Source organism: Electrona antarctica (assembly GCF_951216825.1).
Source record: "Electrona antarctica genome assembly, chromosome: 6".
Lineage (NCBI taxonomy): Eukaryota > Metazoa > Chordata > Actinopteri > Myctophiformes > Myctophidae > Electrona > Electrona antarctica.
Genome location: NC_136811.1, coordinates 49464368 through 49483409, shown reverse-complemented (window position 1 = coordinate 49483409; position 19042 = coordinate 49464368). Strand labels below are relative to the sequence as shown.

Sequence of the window (19042 nt, the reverse complement as noted above, 5' to 3'; positions counted from 1 at the left end):
TCTCACACAACAGAAACGAGAAGAAGGCAACAGTAGGCAGCTTACTTGTGCACTGCACATAATTATACTACGAATGTGGGCATAGGAGTATCTTCTGTAGATGCTATAGCTTGAACTGCAGAGATCCCATTTGTCTGTGACACGTACAGAACTTCACAATCCAGCACCAACTGTGTCGGAATAACTCCACTTCCTTCCACTTCTTGTAATATTCAGCGAATTTCCTTTCGGAGGGCTGATGCACCGTAGCGATGGGAGGATTGTACAGATAGTGTTCTTTTCTAATTTATGGAATCTCTTTGATTTTTATTTTATTTATTTACCTTCTTGAAATTACTGGGGGGAAAAAATCATTGAATTTGCTTTGAATTAAAACCTTTTTTTATGTTTTACAAAATGTAGGAAACAAAAAACACAATGTAAGAAATGTAGTAAACTGTTTGGGGACCAGTGATGGTTTTCAACCCTTTTCGCATCAATTCAAGGCCCATTATTTATTTTGGAATTGAGCCACAGACCACATTTGATGAGATTTAGCTTCTCAAAACACAAAACTAAAGAATATGTTGTCGTTGGATAAGATTGTGTCCACAATTCCATGCTGTAGGCGATTGATGTTGGTACCATTAGGAGAGATAACAGGCAGACATTCTCTAATTGTGTAGAGTTCTTGTAAATTAAGTAATGCATCTGTTTAACAATAATTTAACTCTTGAGAGGGCATGTTACACGCTCAATAGTTAAACGAACCCGGGCTCCCCCAGAGTTAGTGTGGAAGTGTCCTTGAGCAAGACTCTGAACCCCTGATTGCTCCAGATGTGCTGGTTGCTGCCTTGCATGGTTTCCGCCGCCATCGGTGTATGAATGTGTGTGTGAATGGGTGAATGTAATGCACAATCTATGTAGGCCTAAAGCGCCTTGGATAAAGGCGCTATATAAATGCGCCATTTACCATTTACCATTTAAAGATCTACACAAGGGTCCATTTGGTTGGGACCACTGGTTGAAAACCACAGATGTACAGTATACTGTAAGCCTGGGCGACTCGTCACTCGGCTTCTGCCCCTGGTGTGACTCTGTGCACTTAAAAAGGACTTCAGGTCACAGACTCACAGTGTGCTATAAGTTATAACCACATGAGAGAGTGGAGAGGGAGCGAGAGAGAGAGAGAGAGAGAGAGAGAGAGAGAGAGAGAGAGAGAGAGAGAGAGAGAATACTCTATATCGTCGCTGGCAGCTTGAAAAACAGTTACTTTTGAGGAAAGGTCCCAAGCCAGACTGAACCACTTTCAATTTGAAAAATACCGAGAATGTCCGCTCTACCTCAGCTCACAATGCTTCGGGATGCGGCGAGGCTGCTATTCTCCCATATACGTTTGCCGTGATGCCGTTGCATGATGAAGCCGTTAATTCTCAGAATTTATAAACATAAAAAGTTTAAATATATGGAGATACAATATGGAGTATTTCTGCCCGACAGCAGCTATGTGTCGGTATGTGTGAGAGGAGAGAGAGAGAGAGAGAGAGAGGGAGAGGAGAGCGCTAAAGGCATGAGATATGAGATTATATGCACTGGCAAGCTATTGTGAATCTTATATAAATATGTCCACATCTTTACAGCGCCTCGTTCCTCTGTTGCCACCAGCACTCTGTCCTCCCACCCCACCCCCACACAAAGCTGACAGAATGAGATTTAGCGGCGTTCTTGTGATCTCGCACAGCTAACAGGGAGGGCTTTAGCGGGGCCCTAAATATAGGACGGCCAATTCCTGCCCATTTTAACTGACAGCGCGCTTCAGATTAGCCGTCCCAGTTTCTCAACGAATCTAGCACACTGAGGAATAATTACCGGAAATTAAGATAACTTAAGACCCATTCTCCATGAATGATTAATACTCAAACAGAGGGAGACTTGGTTCAAAATGGCTGCTCCCAGAGGAGCGTGTGTGTACTAGAGAAATGATTTCCATATAAATAAATACGCAGACACATAGTTCCTCTTTCTGTATATTCCCTGTGTCCTTGACTGCCTCGCTTCATAGTATTTTATTTACATTCGCCATCCATCTGTTCTCCCGTGTGTGTGTGTGTGTGTGTGTGTGTGTGTGTGTGTGTGTGTGTGTGTGTGTGTGTGTGTGTGTGTGTGTGTGTGTGTGTGTGTGTGTGTGTGTGTGTGTGTGTGTAACGATGAAGGGAAATGTGTGCAAGTGAGACAGATGGAGAGAGAGAGAGAGAGAGAGAGAGAGAGAGAGAGAGAGAGAGAGAGAGAGAGAGAGAGAGAGAGAGACTGACAGAAGCATGGATAGAGATAGAAACAGACAGCCAGAAACAGACACTGAGGGTTAGGGGGGGGGGGGGTGATAGAGGCAGAGACAAACAAACAGAGCCAGGGAGACAGAGAAAAGGAGAGGGAATAAGACAGAGAGAGAGAGAGAGAGAGAGGAGAGAGAGAGGAGAGAGATGGAGAGACAGATATGAAATGTTGATTGTTTAGATCACTGGTTCTCAACGTGGGGTCCTTGAGGGAGTTCCAGGGGGTCCCTATAGCTGCAGTATGTGATTGAGTGACAGAAACCCAATGTTACTGCAGTGAGAACCCCTTAGCGTGTCGACTCTGTCTGATGAAGATGAAGATGCTCCAGGCACGGAGATGTTCCACGTCCCGATACAGCACCTTACAGCCACGCTCCAGTGACTCCTTCCTTGTGTCTGCTGCTCACGTGCATGTTCTGCTCCTGAGACGTGCCAGCGCTGCCGTGTTTGACGCGTGGTTAAATTAACACCCGAGGCGTTTACAGTGTTGAATGGGGTTCCAAAGATTATAAATAAATAAATATATATGACATTTCACTGGCAAGTCACTATAGGCCACGGCCCCTTATTTTTTTAGGGTTAGGGTTAGTGGAGGGGTTCTTAAACCTTAACATTTTGTATTGTTAAACATCTGCATTACTTATTTTACAAGAAGTCTACACAATTAGGGAACGTGTACGATGATTGTTATTTTGACCAACCGCGGTTGTCTCTCCTATGGTAGCCTACCATGTCTGAGAGGCTAAAATCTCATCAAAGGGTGGTCCGTGACTCGAATGCCCAATAAGTAATGGACCTTGATTATGAAAGAGGTTGTAAACCACTGTTATAGTCTTGGGGTCATTTTAGACCTCCAAGGAAGCCTGAGGGACCTTGAGGGTCCCTGGATCCCACTTTGACAACCAGTTACCTGTAGTGCATAACATGAATCTGGATGTCCTACAAGTGAAAAAGGGCTGAGAGAAGATTGAAAGATTGATCAGTAGATTGATTTGACGGCGGAGATGGACACGGACAGACAGATAGGGGAGAATCGTGAATCCCACTACCAGAATCAAAATAGGGTTGAATCTCTAGTTGAATGTTGAATGTCCTGAGTGCATGTGTTTGGTCCGATTCCGTCGGACCATAATATGCCTCCCGAATGTCCTCTCTATTACTTTACTTTGTCTTGAAATGCAAGTCCGAACACACCAAAACACATTGATCGTGGCGACTGTGGCTCAGGAGGTAGAGCAGGTCGTCCAATGATCCATGGGTCGGCGGTTCGAATCCCGGCTCCTCCTGTCTACATGTCGAAGTGTCCTTGGGCAAGACACTGAACCCCAAATTGCTCCCGATGTGCTGGTTGGTACCTTGCATGGATTCCGCCGCAATCGGTGTATGAATGTGTGTGTGAATGGGTGAATGTAATGCACAATCTATGTAAAGCGCCTTGGATAAAGGCGCTATATAAATGCACCATTTTATAGTGCCTCTCGGGAATTGTTGATGTTATGATGTTTGTGCCTTTACACATTCTATATTACAATAGGAACAGTAAGCTTGGTGGAAATGTCTCATAAAGCAGGAATGGAGTCTGTACGGCTGAAGATAAATGAACACATGACGTGGGTGGGTGGGAGAGGAGATATTGTATGTTTTGGAGGAACAGGAGAAGCAGCAGCGTGCTGCTGGTGTTTGTTTTGTCTATGAAATAATTATTCTGTTGATACAAGCTTTGAGCTGACTGAGGAAGTAGCCTAATAAGTTGGCTATGTGAATAATGTTGATGCGCATGACAATGCTGTATACATTATAACGTTGCTCAGCTGTACAGTTCAGGCAAACGAGGCTAAGTACTCACAGGCTGTTGTGATGATTGATGAATTGATCATTTGTACAGTTTCCTCAGAGCTTTCAGTTTAAGTGGTAACATAACGTTAGTGTGCTATGTGTCCACGGTCCGTCCACCTTTAACATTAACGTCTTGCTTGTGCATCTCTCTCTCGTTTGAAATTGTCTGTGGCATATTTTAACTTGTATTGATAGAAATAGTTTTGACAGTTTAAATCTGCGTGCAGGCATCTGTCTCGACAATTACGCAGCAACAACACCACTCCTGCATCCTGTTGCCCTTTCACAATAAAGTGTCTCCCCTTTGCCTCCCAATGCTGCACATTATTACCCAGGTTATTAACAGGAAATAGGTTTAAGTTGTAACTTAACAGCATGGGAGAGAGGCAAGGAACCGAGTGAGCGAGAGAGACGGGGCGAGATAGAGGGGGCCTCTCGGTGAGTGTCGGAGACAGGGTTTTAGGGAGCGCTTGTTTTGCATCACGGGTGGAGGCCCATTTAAATTGAAACGAATGAAACCCTTCCATTCATTCAACCGCTACAGTCCACAGGTTTCTGCTTTTAGTTAGGTGTAATGATGAAGGCCTGAGACTTACCTCCTTGATGAGGGCCATGAAGCGGTTCCCAAATCGCCAGGGCTTGTGTCGGTTGCACTGCAGCGAGCTGACGGTGATCTGCTGAGACTGCTGCACAGCCACGGCCACCACGTGTACGGCATCGTACATGAGCGCGGCGTCCGTCTGCCAAACGACACAACAACAAGACGTCAGCACGCAATAAACAAAGAGAAAGAAAAACACGACACAGAAAATGCACCAGGACACAATAGGTTAAAACATTTGGGGAATAATAAAGGCAGCTTTATAAAAGTGAGTTTTCAGGAGGGATTTGAACCAGAGCCACAGACTCTGCGAGCCTGATGATGGATGCATGGTCAAAACTATAGAATCCCAGGGGACTCACTTAGAGATTAGAAAACGAAATGTGTGTGTCCTATCTTATCCCCAAACGCCAGAGGGAAAATCGTATTGCGCCGTTACAGAAGTAAAATCAATCAAGACAATCTAATTAAGGTCTGTGTCCTATGATATCTGGGACCTCCAATCGTATCTCAAGTTAGGAATGAGCAATGGTTTTGCTTATGCCTGCTGTATTCATGGTTTGGGCATGATATGCCTTTTGATTGGTTCCACTGCTACAGAAAGTGTAGCAGTGTGCTTTTATCTTTTAAATCATTTTGACCTGAGATCAGATTCTAAAAATGTCTTCTACATCCTGACAGCTTTCTGAAAAAGCTATGTTTCTATGTCAGTCGTTCTTCGATTTTTCAAAAATAGCAGACCTACAAGCTCGTAGAGCTTGTACATCTGCTATTTTTCAATAGCTAAAGCATAACATAATGCTAACACCAAAAGGGGTTCCCGCCCAAAATGGGTTAAATCAATGGCGGTGTTGTTTAGCATTGTTCACCACCAAAGAGCAGGGTCTTTAATGTGGGAAGTGTTGGGAACTGTGTTTGTTGCTGAGCCATAGCACAAATAACTAGGCTAGGTTGTCATCAAAACATCATACTGCAAGTGAAGAACATCATGTTCTGGCTCAAATTAAATCGAATCTAACAATTAAAAAGTAAATGCACACCAGGTATATTGGTGAGGTGCTGGTCACAGAGTACACAAATGAGAAGAGGTAAAATGTTTGTTGCACATTCCAACTCTTTATTTTATTGGATGATGTCTCATCCATCTGGTCTTCTTCACAACCAGATCATTTAGTCTGTTCTATTTCTATCTATTAATAATTTCTATTATCCCTTTCTCCAGATCTATCTGGAATTAATATAACATTGCAGCCATGTTAATTGTTAGAATGACTAATTTAAGACAGGATCTGTGCCATCCTAAATTAGGATATTTCTAAATTAGGACATTTCTGTACTACAGTGTAGGTAAAGTTGTATCTACAGCAACGATCGCTATTTTTGTTTCCTAAGTGCAGTTAAGGGAATACCATTCTGCAATGACAACATTCCAGAATGGCCTTATAGCTATATGGCTTAATACATATATCACATGTCTGTAATGACCACGTAGAGGCCTAACATCGCCCGTGGCCAGTAGGATTCATCTTGACTCAGAGACGTTTGTTTGCCGACACACCCGAGTTTAAATCCAGGTTGGATCATTTTGGGGGGCCAGGGGGGCTCACCCCGGATCAGGTGTCCTGCTGGGGTTGTGTTACTATAACACAACAACAACAGCTCACAAGCCATTAGCCACAAGATTGCCTGTTTTCGACTTGCAACAATGGTACGCAACTCAGTATACATCCGTCTTTGCAGATTTGCTCAGCCAGTAGCCTAATGTTGTCCTTGTCCCCGGAGTGGTTCTGCTTAAAGGACCACTTCACCACCTTTCAACCTATCTTCATATAACACCGTCTGTGTCTCATAGGAGGGCTGTGGGCAGTTCAGAAACCGTCTTCCAGTGACATCATCGATGGGGAATACAAGCTAATAGAAACTGCAGGCTTTCTAGTCCTGAAAAGTTGCAATGCGAAAATGGAAGCCATCGTTCTCACGATAATGAAAATCTAAACATTTTTGTAAAAAAATCTTGTTTAAATCATGACGGTTTCTAAACTGCCCACATCCCTCCTATGAGACACAGACTGAGTAGAAAAAAATCGTGCCGTTTTATCATGATTTATTAGTGAGGACCTATTATATGAAGATAGGTTGAAAAGTGGTGAAGTGGTCCTTTAACAGGTGTGGTAGATGTGCATTCAAAGGGGCATAAGATCAATTCCAATGCAAATGCAGTGTAATATCTCCAGTGCTCGGCATGCATAGCCTGGGAAACCAGGCCATGCCAGGTGACTGAGGCGAGGCCTGCAGTTTGAGGGTGATCTAGCTTCTCTTTTCTAGCAACGGTGTTGGTTTAGATGGCCGTTTTGATGATTTATCCAGACATCAGAGTAACAGCTAGGCAGACAAAGGGAAGAACAGGTAATTTATCTCCATGCCACGTAAAATCTGACAAGCGGAATGAGCCCCTAATTTACAGCAGCGATGCAGGAGTGCTCACACCGCAGTGATGGGAAAGTATACTATGACTTAACTTTAGTAAAAGTATAAACCAAAGTCTTTCGCACAGCCATAAAATGGCTCAGGGACATGTGCGTTGGTAGAGCAGCAGACAGACGTGGAGATAAAATAGAAGAACCTGCACAGCGTCTTGACTCTTCACTCTTCGCTCAATAGAGAATACTTTATATTTTATTCAAGGCATGGATTTTCCTCAGGCCTTTAGATGCCTGAGGGAAGTCCATGACCAAGACGTTGCCTTAACAAAAGTTTGATGTATGATGTATGCGTCAGTATGTGAAATTGGCTGTTTGGTAAAACAAAATACAAATGAATCTACCGGTATGTAACTTGTAAGTAATGTTTTGAAATAAATAGTCGTGCAGTAAAAAGTTAAATGGTATTTCTGAGAGGTAGTGGAACAAGTATAGGTACTCAAGTAAAGTTCCACCACGGTAATCACAGGGAATTCGACAAATGGCAAAAAAAGAAGGTTGATACGCTCTGGTAACAGTCTCAAAGCTCAAACGTGTGCACTTCCTATCTGTCTGTCTGTCTGTCTGTCTGTCAGTCTGTCTCTCTCTGCAATAACGAATTGGCGGTTAAACAGTGGGCCCTCACACGAGCAGCGAGAGACGGCTATCACATGAGCTATCAGGGAAATGCCAGTCATCCACGCTCCACGAAAGGAAGCTCTAATTCCACACCCGGTAAAAAAAGAAAAAATCTAATTAGTGTTTGTCTCGCTTGATTGAAAAGCAATCACAACAGCTCTCCACATTTGTCGTATGGAAATCATGCCTAAGGGCGCGTCGGAAAACGCTGTCCTGCAGAATAAATCACTGGCAAACCTGTCATTTCCCGCCGTTTGGGCCCTGATTGGGCGTCTGAAGGCTGCGGCTCGAGATGGCAGGTCGGACGGTATAATGGGCCGCTGAAGATGACACTCCGACGGCAATCTTGCACGTGCGCGCGTCCGTCCACGCATATGCAGTACACCGGTGGTGGGAAAAGTACTCACATTTTTTCTTAAGTAAAATGATCAAAACCGCAATATAGGAGTACTCCGTTAGTCTGGAAATACGTTTTAAAAAACCCAAAAGTAGAAAGTACTCATTTGCAGAATGCTCCACTTCAGGGTTTTGTATAATAATCTTTTGAAAATAGCCGATCTACAAGCGCATCGCGACGCATTGTGAGCTTGTGGATCGTCTATTTTTAAATGGCCAAAATATGTAAACAATTGTAGTTGAGTAAAAGATGAGATGTAGTGGAGTAGAAGTAAAAGTATACAGGCTACTTAAAATTGGAAATAATCCAGTAAAGTAACTTACTTAAGTACTTAAGTAAATGTACTTATACTTTCCACCACTGGGTAATGGGCCGCAGAAGAAGAACACTCTGATGACAATCTCGCACGCGTGTGCGTCTGCGCGTATGTACCGTACAAACACGCCTCGCAACATCATTCATTATGATAGCACGCTTCAGAGTCAATCACTGTCAATGAATATAGCATGCCTCCAAGTAGACACCATGTTGAGCAGGAGCATGCGTGGCGTGCACACGTGCCTAACCAAGTGCGAGGTATTAATAATCTGCGCGGGGATAAAGGTGTTGATAACCCGCGGACGAGGTGTGAATTTATTGCGGGGCAGGGTGTCACCTGGAGGAGGTCGAGGAGTGTTTTCGCGCAGCTGGGGGTTGCACGACCGCACGTGGTGTCGAGGGGGCGTTGGGAGGGAGAGGAAGGAAGAGCTGGAGTTGGTGTGATTGCCAGCTGCACAGTGGCAGCCCCATGTCTTCCAGCCTGGGCGCTGAGGGCAAGATAGAGCCGCTGTGTGATGTTCACGCTGCATCAGTCTGGCTGCCATGCAGAAACCACATGCAACCGTCCCGCGGGGACCTCGTAGAGAGCAATGTGACACCCTGTCAGTCAGCCGCACCGCCCATAGAGTGCAAAGGGCGCGCGTTGGCCGGATATGCTGCGACGGAGAGGCGGGGTGCGCGGGAGAAGACGGCAAAATAGAATATGAGATGTTTCGAAAGTGTTTTCGGGGGTTTAAAGGTATATTCAGTGATTTGACTTAATTCAAATATCACTTGTTTTTTCTTTTTTTCTGGATAATCCTCCCTACTATAGAGTGTGCTGACCATATAAGGAGTTCCTCCCTGTCCCCAGTGAGCCCCTGGGGTCAAAAAACCCTAGTTTCAGTTTTGGTGGCGGGTGGCAAAGCCTTCATCCAATCAGGATGAGAGGGGCCTTCCTCCAATCATGATCGAGTGGGGGCGGGCCTTGGTGCACATGCTGTTGGCCTGTTGCACTTCCCCCCACTGTAGAGCGTGCATGTGCACATTTTGTTACCGGGGCGGACTGGGTGGTTTTCCAAATCACCCAAATCACTGAATGCTCCTTTAAACCACAACTAACGGAAACCCCCTTCCACTTCCAGAGTGGACATTTTTTAAAATGCTCCGCCTCGCGACTCCGTGCAAACATGCAATACGGGGGAAACGGGAAAACACGTGATATCATGTGGGCTCACGCTGCGTATGCTATTGCATCGATGCAAACCGCTGTGATAGGAAGTAGGACGGAAGTGGCTGTACTCGTGCGTGACCGAGGTCTATCTGGCAGCGCGTCTCACCGCCACCTGGCACGCTCACTACAGCGTTTTCAATCACTTCGGTGTCTCTGTGTAAATGCTAAAGCCGAGAAACCTAAAACAATGAGGTATTTGAGGGCAAGTATGGTAAAATATACTATATTCACCATCATCCATCAACCCCTAACCCTATGGCAACAAACCAAGAATAAACCATTTTAATCAGAATGTGCACGCAAATGTATTCAGACTGCCTTCATCCAGGAGAGAGAGAGATAGAGAGAGAGAGCTCATGGGGAGAGCAGTGAGTTTTGGCAGTGCAGGCTGGTGTGTATGTGTGTATGTGTGTGTGCGTGCGTGCGTGCGTGCGTGCGTGCGTGCGTGCGTGCGTGCGTGCGTGTGTTTGTGTGTGTGTGTGAGTGCGTGTGTGTGTGAGTGCGTGTGTGTGCGAGTGCGTGTGTGTGCGAGTGTGGGTATTTGTGCGTGTGTGTGTGCGTGTGTGTCTCTCTCTCTCCTCCTGGGGAGAGGCTCAGTAGCGCCCGTCAGGATCCCCTAGCAAATGATTTAGCAACACTGCCACTTCACTCTATAAACATCTCATTAAAATCAATTATGTCACTCCTGAATGAAATTAAAGCTAAACACTTTAAAAGCCGCTTTTCCCTAGTGTCAGCCAATATGAGCATTACCCCTGACGCACTCTCTTTTTCCGCCTCATTGTCCCCCCCCCCCCCCCCCCAACGCCTCATCCGCCCCTTCTCGCTGAGGGGAGATTTATTAAATCTCCTAAGCTCAGATTGATTTCAACACTTTTCTTTTAATTTATTATGAATTGTTAAAACTTGCAGGCCTAAAACACGGTCGGCGGCGAACAAAAGGTCGCCCGCACCATTCCTGGCTCATCAACATCGCCATGGAAACAAAGCGGCATAGCGAGAGGCATAGTGTTCTCCTTCCTCGACGGGAGGGAGGTTGGGATATCGTGTCAGCTTCCTATAGACAACACACATGGACCCTCCTCCCGAGCCCCGACCCACAGATAAAAGAATATGGCAATGAGACGCCACTGAGGGATCTGGGGAATATTTGGTGAGAAACCCCACCATTGTTTTTTAAAGGACAGAGAAGGAGAACCTAGAACCTTTGCCTGCGTCCCAGGAAGGGAAAGCAAGGCAACCATAGCATGTTCTTTTTTTGTTTTTTGTTCTGCTCAGTTCTGGACTAATAGCCGGTTCTATTGTCCTCTCTGCAAGAGATGTTGTGAAGTATTGTGTCAATGTATTGTGTGATCTGTCTATGTATTTCTGCTTGGCCCATCCATCCATCCATCCATCCATCCATCCATCTATCCATCTATCCATCCATCCACCTACCAATCCATCTATCTATCTAATAACCATGTGTGTGTGTGTGTGTGTGTGTGTGTGTGTGTGTGTGTGTGTGTGTGTGTGTGTGTGTGTGTGTGTGTGTGTGTGTGTGTGTGTGTGTGTGTGTGTGTGTGTGTGTGATTGTTAATATTTTTATATGTCTGATTCATTAGGCCACCAGAGCACATGGGTGTGTTGGAGCTGTGCGGTCACGGCCCTGTGGCTCTTTTGATTGAAACATAAACACCTTGAGACCAGAAAGGGAGGCACTGGGGAGCAACGAGGGGGAACAGCTGTAGCAACCTAGGCCCTCCGCACGCACGCACGCACACACGCACGCACGCACGCACGCACGCACGCACGCACGCACGCACGCACGCACGCACGCACGCACGCACGCACGCACGCAAGTCAATCAATGGGGGCTCTAAAATATGGAGTGATACATCATATGTCACAACAGGGTGGCCACATGAAGTCCAAGCAGGCACGTGCAGTCGTGCACACATAGACATCAAAGGAGGCATAAAAAACAGCCCTCTCCAGACCATGCAAATGCCCCCCTTTCCTTTCCATGCCATACACGAAGGCAGCATTCAGGATAATTATCCCCTGTGTAGAAATGGATGACATATGACGCATCTTCTTCAATAGCTAAAGAGTGCGGCGTCACGCCCCGAGAATAGATGATGTACAAACTACAAGCTCTCAACACGTCACAGCTATTCTTGCCATATTTTTTGAGGGGCGCTAGCACCTCCAGTGTCTGAGCTTTCAGAAATTACGTCATGTAGCAGCCAAGTCTATATGGAAAAAAGATCACACCCGTGTGAAGTGAGGGGCGTTCTTATCATCATACATCATCATACATCTTCTCATTTTGTCTTCAATGTTTGTGTTTACACACTTTTGTCTTCAATGTTTGTGTTTATACACTTTTGTCTTCAATGTTTGTGTTTATACACTTTTGTCTTCAATGTTTGTGTTTGCAAAAAGTCATTTGAAAAACAATCTATGGTCTTTTAATGTCTTTTAAATGTTTGCATAGCACCCTCTAAAAAAGCCAACTTAAGTCTATGGACTTTTAATGTTTAAGCAGTGACGTCATGTGGAATGCCACAGTGGGTGCCCCTCACTTCACACAAGTGAAGTGAGGGGCAGTCCAAAGTGCACTGCCTCTGTAATATTTTCTGCACATCCCTGAGTCCAAGATCTACCAAGAGCCACAACCCCCCCCCCCCCCCCCCTCCCCGTTCCAACATGGATTCCCAGATCCACATGATTAGATTTCCTTGTAACATTCCACCTTCCACCTCTTTCTACAGATAACGGAAAGTGGAATAGATGTTCTGACCCGTCCTCCTTCAGCGACCGCACCGACTGCATGGCATGGCTGTCTAGACGACACAGTATTCACAGTATTCTGGCTCCCAGCATAAAAGGAGACTGTACTGTACAGTACGACACAAAATGCCCATGAGGCACGAACGTGACATTTGACAGGGATCATGAGACGGTGATTCGATTGGATTCTGTGAGCTCATGTACAGTACACAGAGAGAAAGAGAGAGAGAGAGAGAGAGGGAGAGAGAGAGAGGGAGAGAGCAGCAGCTCATGCAGAGATCCTGCCTTTAGCATTTAGAAGCAATTTCATCGGGCCTGACGCTGCTCCTGCCCAAATGTATTGATCGGCAGCAAACAAAGTGACCGTCTGATCAATGAGAACCAGCCCCACACAAGCAGAGCCCGGGGGTCCCACGGGGACCGGCGTGCCCTCTGCATAGTGGCATAACAGGGCCCCTGTGGTGCCCGGTGAACCGTGGAAGATACCATTAAACGGATGAGTCAATGAGGAGAGTGGGAGAGAGGGGAACATGGCAGTACAGGGCAGGCATGGGAGGAATGATGCACGCATGCAGGAGACACGTCGAGAGCTCAAGCAGACAGACACAGAAACACAGATGCTGACACATGAGCACGCACTCACACACGCACACACACACACACACACACACACACACACACACACACACACACACACACACACACACACACACACACACACACACACACACACACACACACACACACACACACACACACACACACACACACACACACACACACACAGGCAACACAACGCAAGGCTAAACAAGGCTTGTGTGATGAGCTTGTCGGTGTTACACAAGCCCACAGACAAAGTGGTGCCAATGTCTGCGAAAGCATCAACGGTCGTACCATTAATAAAAGGGACACGCATGAAAACCTCTAAACCGTCAATTACCGGCATATATTAGCCGGCATCTGCTACTATAGCTATAGCTTCCCTTCTATAAAAAACAAACACCAGCCAGGGGGACATGTCTGGAGCGTGATGATGCCTCTCGCTAAAAAATGCCATCACCGCCGATCATCACCTGATAAAGTGCAGAAAGTGACAGCGAGCGGGTGGAGGGAGTTGGGGGGCTTAGGGGAGGATCCCATATAAATAAATAAAACGGCGTGTCACTTATTCCCTCCATTAGCTTCATTAGGGGACGGGAGGACAAGGTGGATTAAGACCCGCAGCGGCATGGGGGACGGGGACGGCGATGGGAGCTGGCAGGGCTATCTGTTATTTCAGGGCCTGGTCGTTGGGGCTGTGTTCAGTGTTTGGGGGGGGGGGGGGGGGGGGCTCTAATGAGAAGTGATGCCTTGGGTCCCCCGAGGAGCCCCCCATCCCCACCACACACACACACACACACACACACACACACACACACACACACACACAGACGTGCCGTTAACTCCAGCCGCTCTGATTAGAAATCCTCTCTATCCAACCAAGGCTCCAGTCAGTCAGCCCCCCCAATCACCCCTGTCCCCTCAGCCTTGAGTCTGTCACCCTCCCCTCTCACTACTCCTAAACCAGCATGACAACCGGCCTGCTCTCCGCACCCACCCGCCCACCCTCTCTCCCTCTCTCTGTCTGGTGCGTCTAGACCTTGTTGCTATGCATTGCCTACATGATTGTCTTCTTCATACCCCTACAAGCTTTCCCTTGTCTTCTCCACTGATAGCAGCAAAAGATACTGGCGGTGGGGGGTTAGGGGGGGGTGTTGGGCGTTTGTGAGAGAGAAAATCAGACATCATTCCTTCATGTTTTTTCTCTTGCTCGTGTTCTGCCATGAATTGCAATCCTGTTTTGTGTGGAGTGCCCTGGTACGTCTGAGATGGCGGCACATATGCCTCTGAAATTGAATCCGAAAAAGTGACGGGCAGAGAGTTATTGTGTGTGCGTGTGCGTGTGCGCGCGCATGTGTGTGTGTGTGTGTGTGTGTGTGCGTGTGTGTGCGTGTGTGTGTGTGTGTGTTAACGTGACCCTGAAGGCATGTTTATGCTCATAACACAGAACAAACTTGTCCTCTCTTCTCAAGCGGCCCCCAGTCCCCAACCAAATAACACCAAGGCCATTAGTGATAGCTAAGTCAACTTTAATAAAGCACGCTTATTGGACCACATTAATCATAGCATATTGTCCCTGTTGAGGGCTCTGGTAGGTGTACTTTTCTTAAACAGTGTATACACTATACAGCCGCATGGCAACTTAAGTGAGAGACTGAAGATGACAGAGATCAGACTACAGTAAGATGACAGAGATCAGACTACAGTAAGATGACAGAGATCAGACTACAGTAAGATGACAGAGATCAGACTACAGTAAGATGACAGAGATCAGACTACAGTAAGATGACAGAGATCAGACTACAGTAAGATGACAGAGATCAGACTACAGTAAGATGACAGAGATCAGACTACAGTAAGATGACAGAGATCAGACTACAGTAAGTGGACTATATATGGTCTCTGAAAAGTGGAAACCTCATACTGTATGTCCAAAACGCTTCAGGATTCAAATTCAAAAGTATCAAGAATAGCAGATCGAAAAGTTTGCAAATCTGCAACTTTTGATACTTTTGTAAGATAATGGAGATATGAGGTTTTTCTGCCCGACAGCAACGAAACACAGGCACGCACGCACGCACGCACGCACGCACGCACGCACGCACACGCACACGCACACGCACACGCACACGCACACGCACACACACACACACACGCACACACACACACACACACACACACACACACACACACACACACACACACACACACACACACACACACACACGTCCCTCTTGAGAGTGGCCCTGACACAACAATAAAGCCTTGCACATATACCGTAGTTATTGTTGTTTGCAGTGGTGGAAAGTAACTATAAGTACATTTACTTAAGTACCGTACTTAAGTTCAATTTTGAGGTAGTTTACGTGAGTATTTCCAATTTAAAATAGCCAATCTACCAGCCCACCATGCAGCGCATCGCGCCGCATTGTGAGCTTCTAGTGGGACATTCTGCTTTTGTACTTTTAATTAGGCCTAAGTAAGTAAATTATGAATTCCGTACTTTTACTTGTAACGGAGTAGTTCCACATTGCAGTATTGATACTTTTACCTAAGTAAAACATGTGAGTACTTTTTCCACCACACACTCTGTCTGTCTGTTGCTGTTACTGTGTGTTATTATCACACCACTATAACATGTTACTGTGTGTTATTATCACACCACTATAACATGTTACTGTGTGTTATTATCACACCACTATAACATGTTACTGTGTGTTATTATCACACCACTATAACATGTTACTGTGTGTTATTATCACACCACTATAACATGTTACTGTGTGTTATTATCACACCACTATAACATGTTACTGTGTGTTATTATCACACCACTATAACATGTTACTGTGTGTTATTATCACACCACTATAACATGTTACTGTGTGTTATTATCACACCACTATAACATGTTACTGTGTGTTATTATCACACCACTATAACATGTTACTGTGTGTTATTATCACACCACTATAACATGTTACTGTGTGTTATTATCACACCACTATAACATGTTACTGTGTGTTATTATCACACCACTATAACATGTTACTGTGTGTTATTATCACACCACTATAACATGTTACTGTGTGTTATTATCACACCACTATAACATGTTACTGTGTGTTATTATCACACCACTATAACATGTTACTGTGTGTTATTATCACACCACTATAACATGTTACTGTGTGTTATTATCACACCACTATAACATGTTACTGTGTGTTATTATCACACCACTATAACATGTTACTGTGTGTTATTATCACACCACTATAACATGTTACTGTGTGTTATTATCACACCACTATAACATGTTACTGTGTGTTATTATCACACCACTATAACATGTTACTGTGTGTTATTATCACACCACTATAACATGTTACTGTGCGTTATTATCACACCACTATAACATGTTACTGTGTGTTATTATCACACCACTATAACATGTTACTGTGTGTTATTATCACACCACTATAACATGTTACTGTGCGTTATTATCACACCACTATAACATGTTACTGTGTGTTATTATCACACCACTATAACATGTTACTGTGCATTATTATCACACCACTATAACATGTTACTGTGCGTTATTATCACACCACATACCAAAGACAAAACACTGCAGAACTAACACAGAGGACCGCGGGAGGCGTGAAGGCGAGCCGAGCCCCTCCAGACTCCCTATGTCTCTGAATCCCTGCCTGCAGGGACATGCCAGATGGGCTTTATGTGGCTCGCTCACCCTCTCTCTCTCTCTCTCTCTCTCTCTCTCTCTCTCTCTCTCTCACCCTCTCACCCTCTCTCTCTCTCTCTCTCTCTCTCTCTCTCTCTCTCTCTCTCTCTCTCTGTCACACAGAAATCCAATGTTTTCTACAACAACAACAACTAAAATCCTTCCCATGGCAACCACTTCTCTTCTCCAGAGAGCCTCCAGTGACCTGCGAATGTAGAAAGCTCTGCTAAATTAAATGCAACGTTATGTGTCATGGAGTCAAAGAGGGACGAGGACAAACAACAGAGAATGCACGTGTGTGTGTGTGTGCGTGCGTGCGTGCGTGCGTGCGTGCGTGCGTGCGTGCGTGCGTGCACGCACGTGCATGCGTGCGTGCGTGCGTGCAAACACTAGGGGAAGGCGATGACACTACCTTGCTGTTCATGAGGCTGAATTGTGTCACAATGATGAGCCTCAATCGGAGAGGAAATTGACTGTGTAAAACCTATCATTATTACGGCTGGCTTTTCTTTGTAATGACAATATGTGTCTCTCTCTCCACATCTCATCAGCAGCGCACGCCACCGAAACACCGCGGCAGGATATTAATCCTGAACGCGTCCGCTGGCCGCCACGGAGAGTGATGGAGATGACAAGCAGAGGATGACCAAGGGGCTTATATTAGCACACCACCAACGCAAGGCTGCGTGCAGGCCTGGCCTCCACTGGCCTCCGCCAAACACTCCAACAAACACATGACCGCTGGGCACATTCGTCTCGCCGGGGGAACGGCGGAGAAGAGAAGGCGAAAGGGTTGATTGAATTTAAGGCGCAATTGGAAAACGGCAAACAGGATCATAGCAACGTAACGTGGCCCCCGAACAGATTATTGTCGCTGTGAACAAGCTAGGAACATCGATAGTTAAAGGGCCGCTGCAGCTGTCTGAGCTGCCAAGCAGCTGCCATATCAATCTAGAGCCTTGTCAAAGTGGGAGATGAAATCCCTGTACGACAGCAGAGAAGTAGAGACGCCAACTGGCCTTTCTACTTCAATTTAGTTATTACACTGCTTCTGCTTTATTGTAATTGGACGTAAATAAAAACAGGACAAAGAAAATGAAAGCTATATATGTGGCTTTGTGCAGTGGCCGCTTATACTGTAAGATGCTGCATGACTCGTGACTCATGTAATACTCTAGCCACTTGACTATAGAGCGTCGCAGTCCCAGGGCCCAGGAAATTATTCTCCGTTCATTTTTCTCATAGACTTTTCAAAATGTATTTATTTAAAGATATTTTAAGCGTTGCACAAAGCCAACTGGAGTTGTGACAAATCATGACAACAAACACCATTTTTTGGGCCAAAAAAAGAACACACTTTCCAACACTTTTTTTGTTGTTTTTCTTCTTTGTAATTATTTGTTTGGTCCAAAATATTGTGTTTATTGTCATGATTTGTCACTCGAGTTGGCTCGAGTTGGCTCGAGTTGGCTTTGTCCGCGGCGTAACGGTCTTTAAATAAATACTTTCTGAAATGTCTATGGGGGAAAATGCATTGGGAATCATTTCCTGGGCCTGGCGTTGTCATGAAAGGGGGCGGGACTGCGACACTCTATAGAGGGTATGCGCATGCTTAAAGTGAATGGCCCATCGAGTGGCAAATCTAGTGGCAAAGCAACATGCAAAGTGAGTTTAACATTGTTTAATGTCGTTTAATGCAATCAGATAGGACTTTTCTGTTTGGATGCATGGGCTGTCAAGGCCAGAAAGTAGTTTTTTGCCACTCAGTAGGCATTCCTGCATAACTTCCGGGTTTGATGATGATGTCACGTGCATACCCTCTATACTATACACTATACGCACGTGATATGAGATAAGAAATATGAAATATGAAATATGAGATATGAAAGCAACGCTATAATGTTAGAGTTACAGCCTCAGTGTTCTTTTAGCAGCCAAGCTCAGCGTTAGAGACGGTGTGACAATACAAGCGGCGGCAGGGAGATATCCCGCCGCTCCATTATCACGTTCTCTGTGCCAAACCGTTACCTCCGAGAGATGGATCTCTTCTTACTCTTTAAATTAATTATCAATCCCTAATAGATTTGTATTAATTATTCCTCCATTCAACAGAGTGTTCGTCTTGTTCTTTTGTTCCGTGAGAT

General features: G+C 45.4%; 1 protein-coding gene across 1 annotated transcript in view; it reads right to left on the bottom strand.

Moving 5' to 3' along the window:
* Positions 1-19042, bottom strand: part of LOC306925346 (glutamate receptor ionotropic, kainate 2) — a 174634-nt gene that overhangs the window by 81699 nt on the left and 73893 nt on the right. The window contains exon 8 of the mRNA XM_079504124.1: positions 4745-4888. Coding sequence (XP_079360250.1) covers positions 4745-4888 — 144 coding nt within the window. The remainder of the gene's footprint in view (positions 1-4744; positions 4889-19042) is intronic.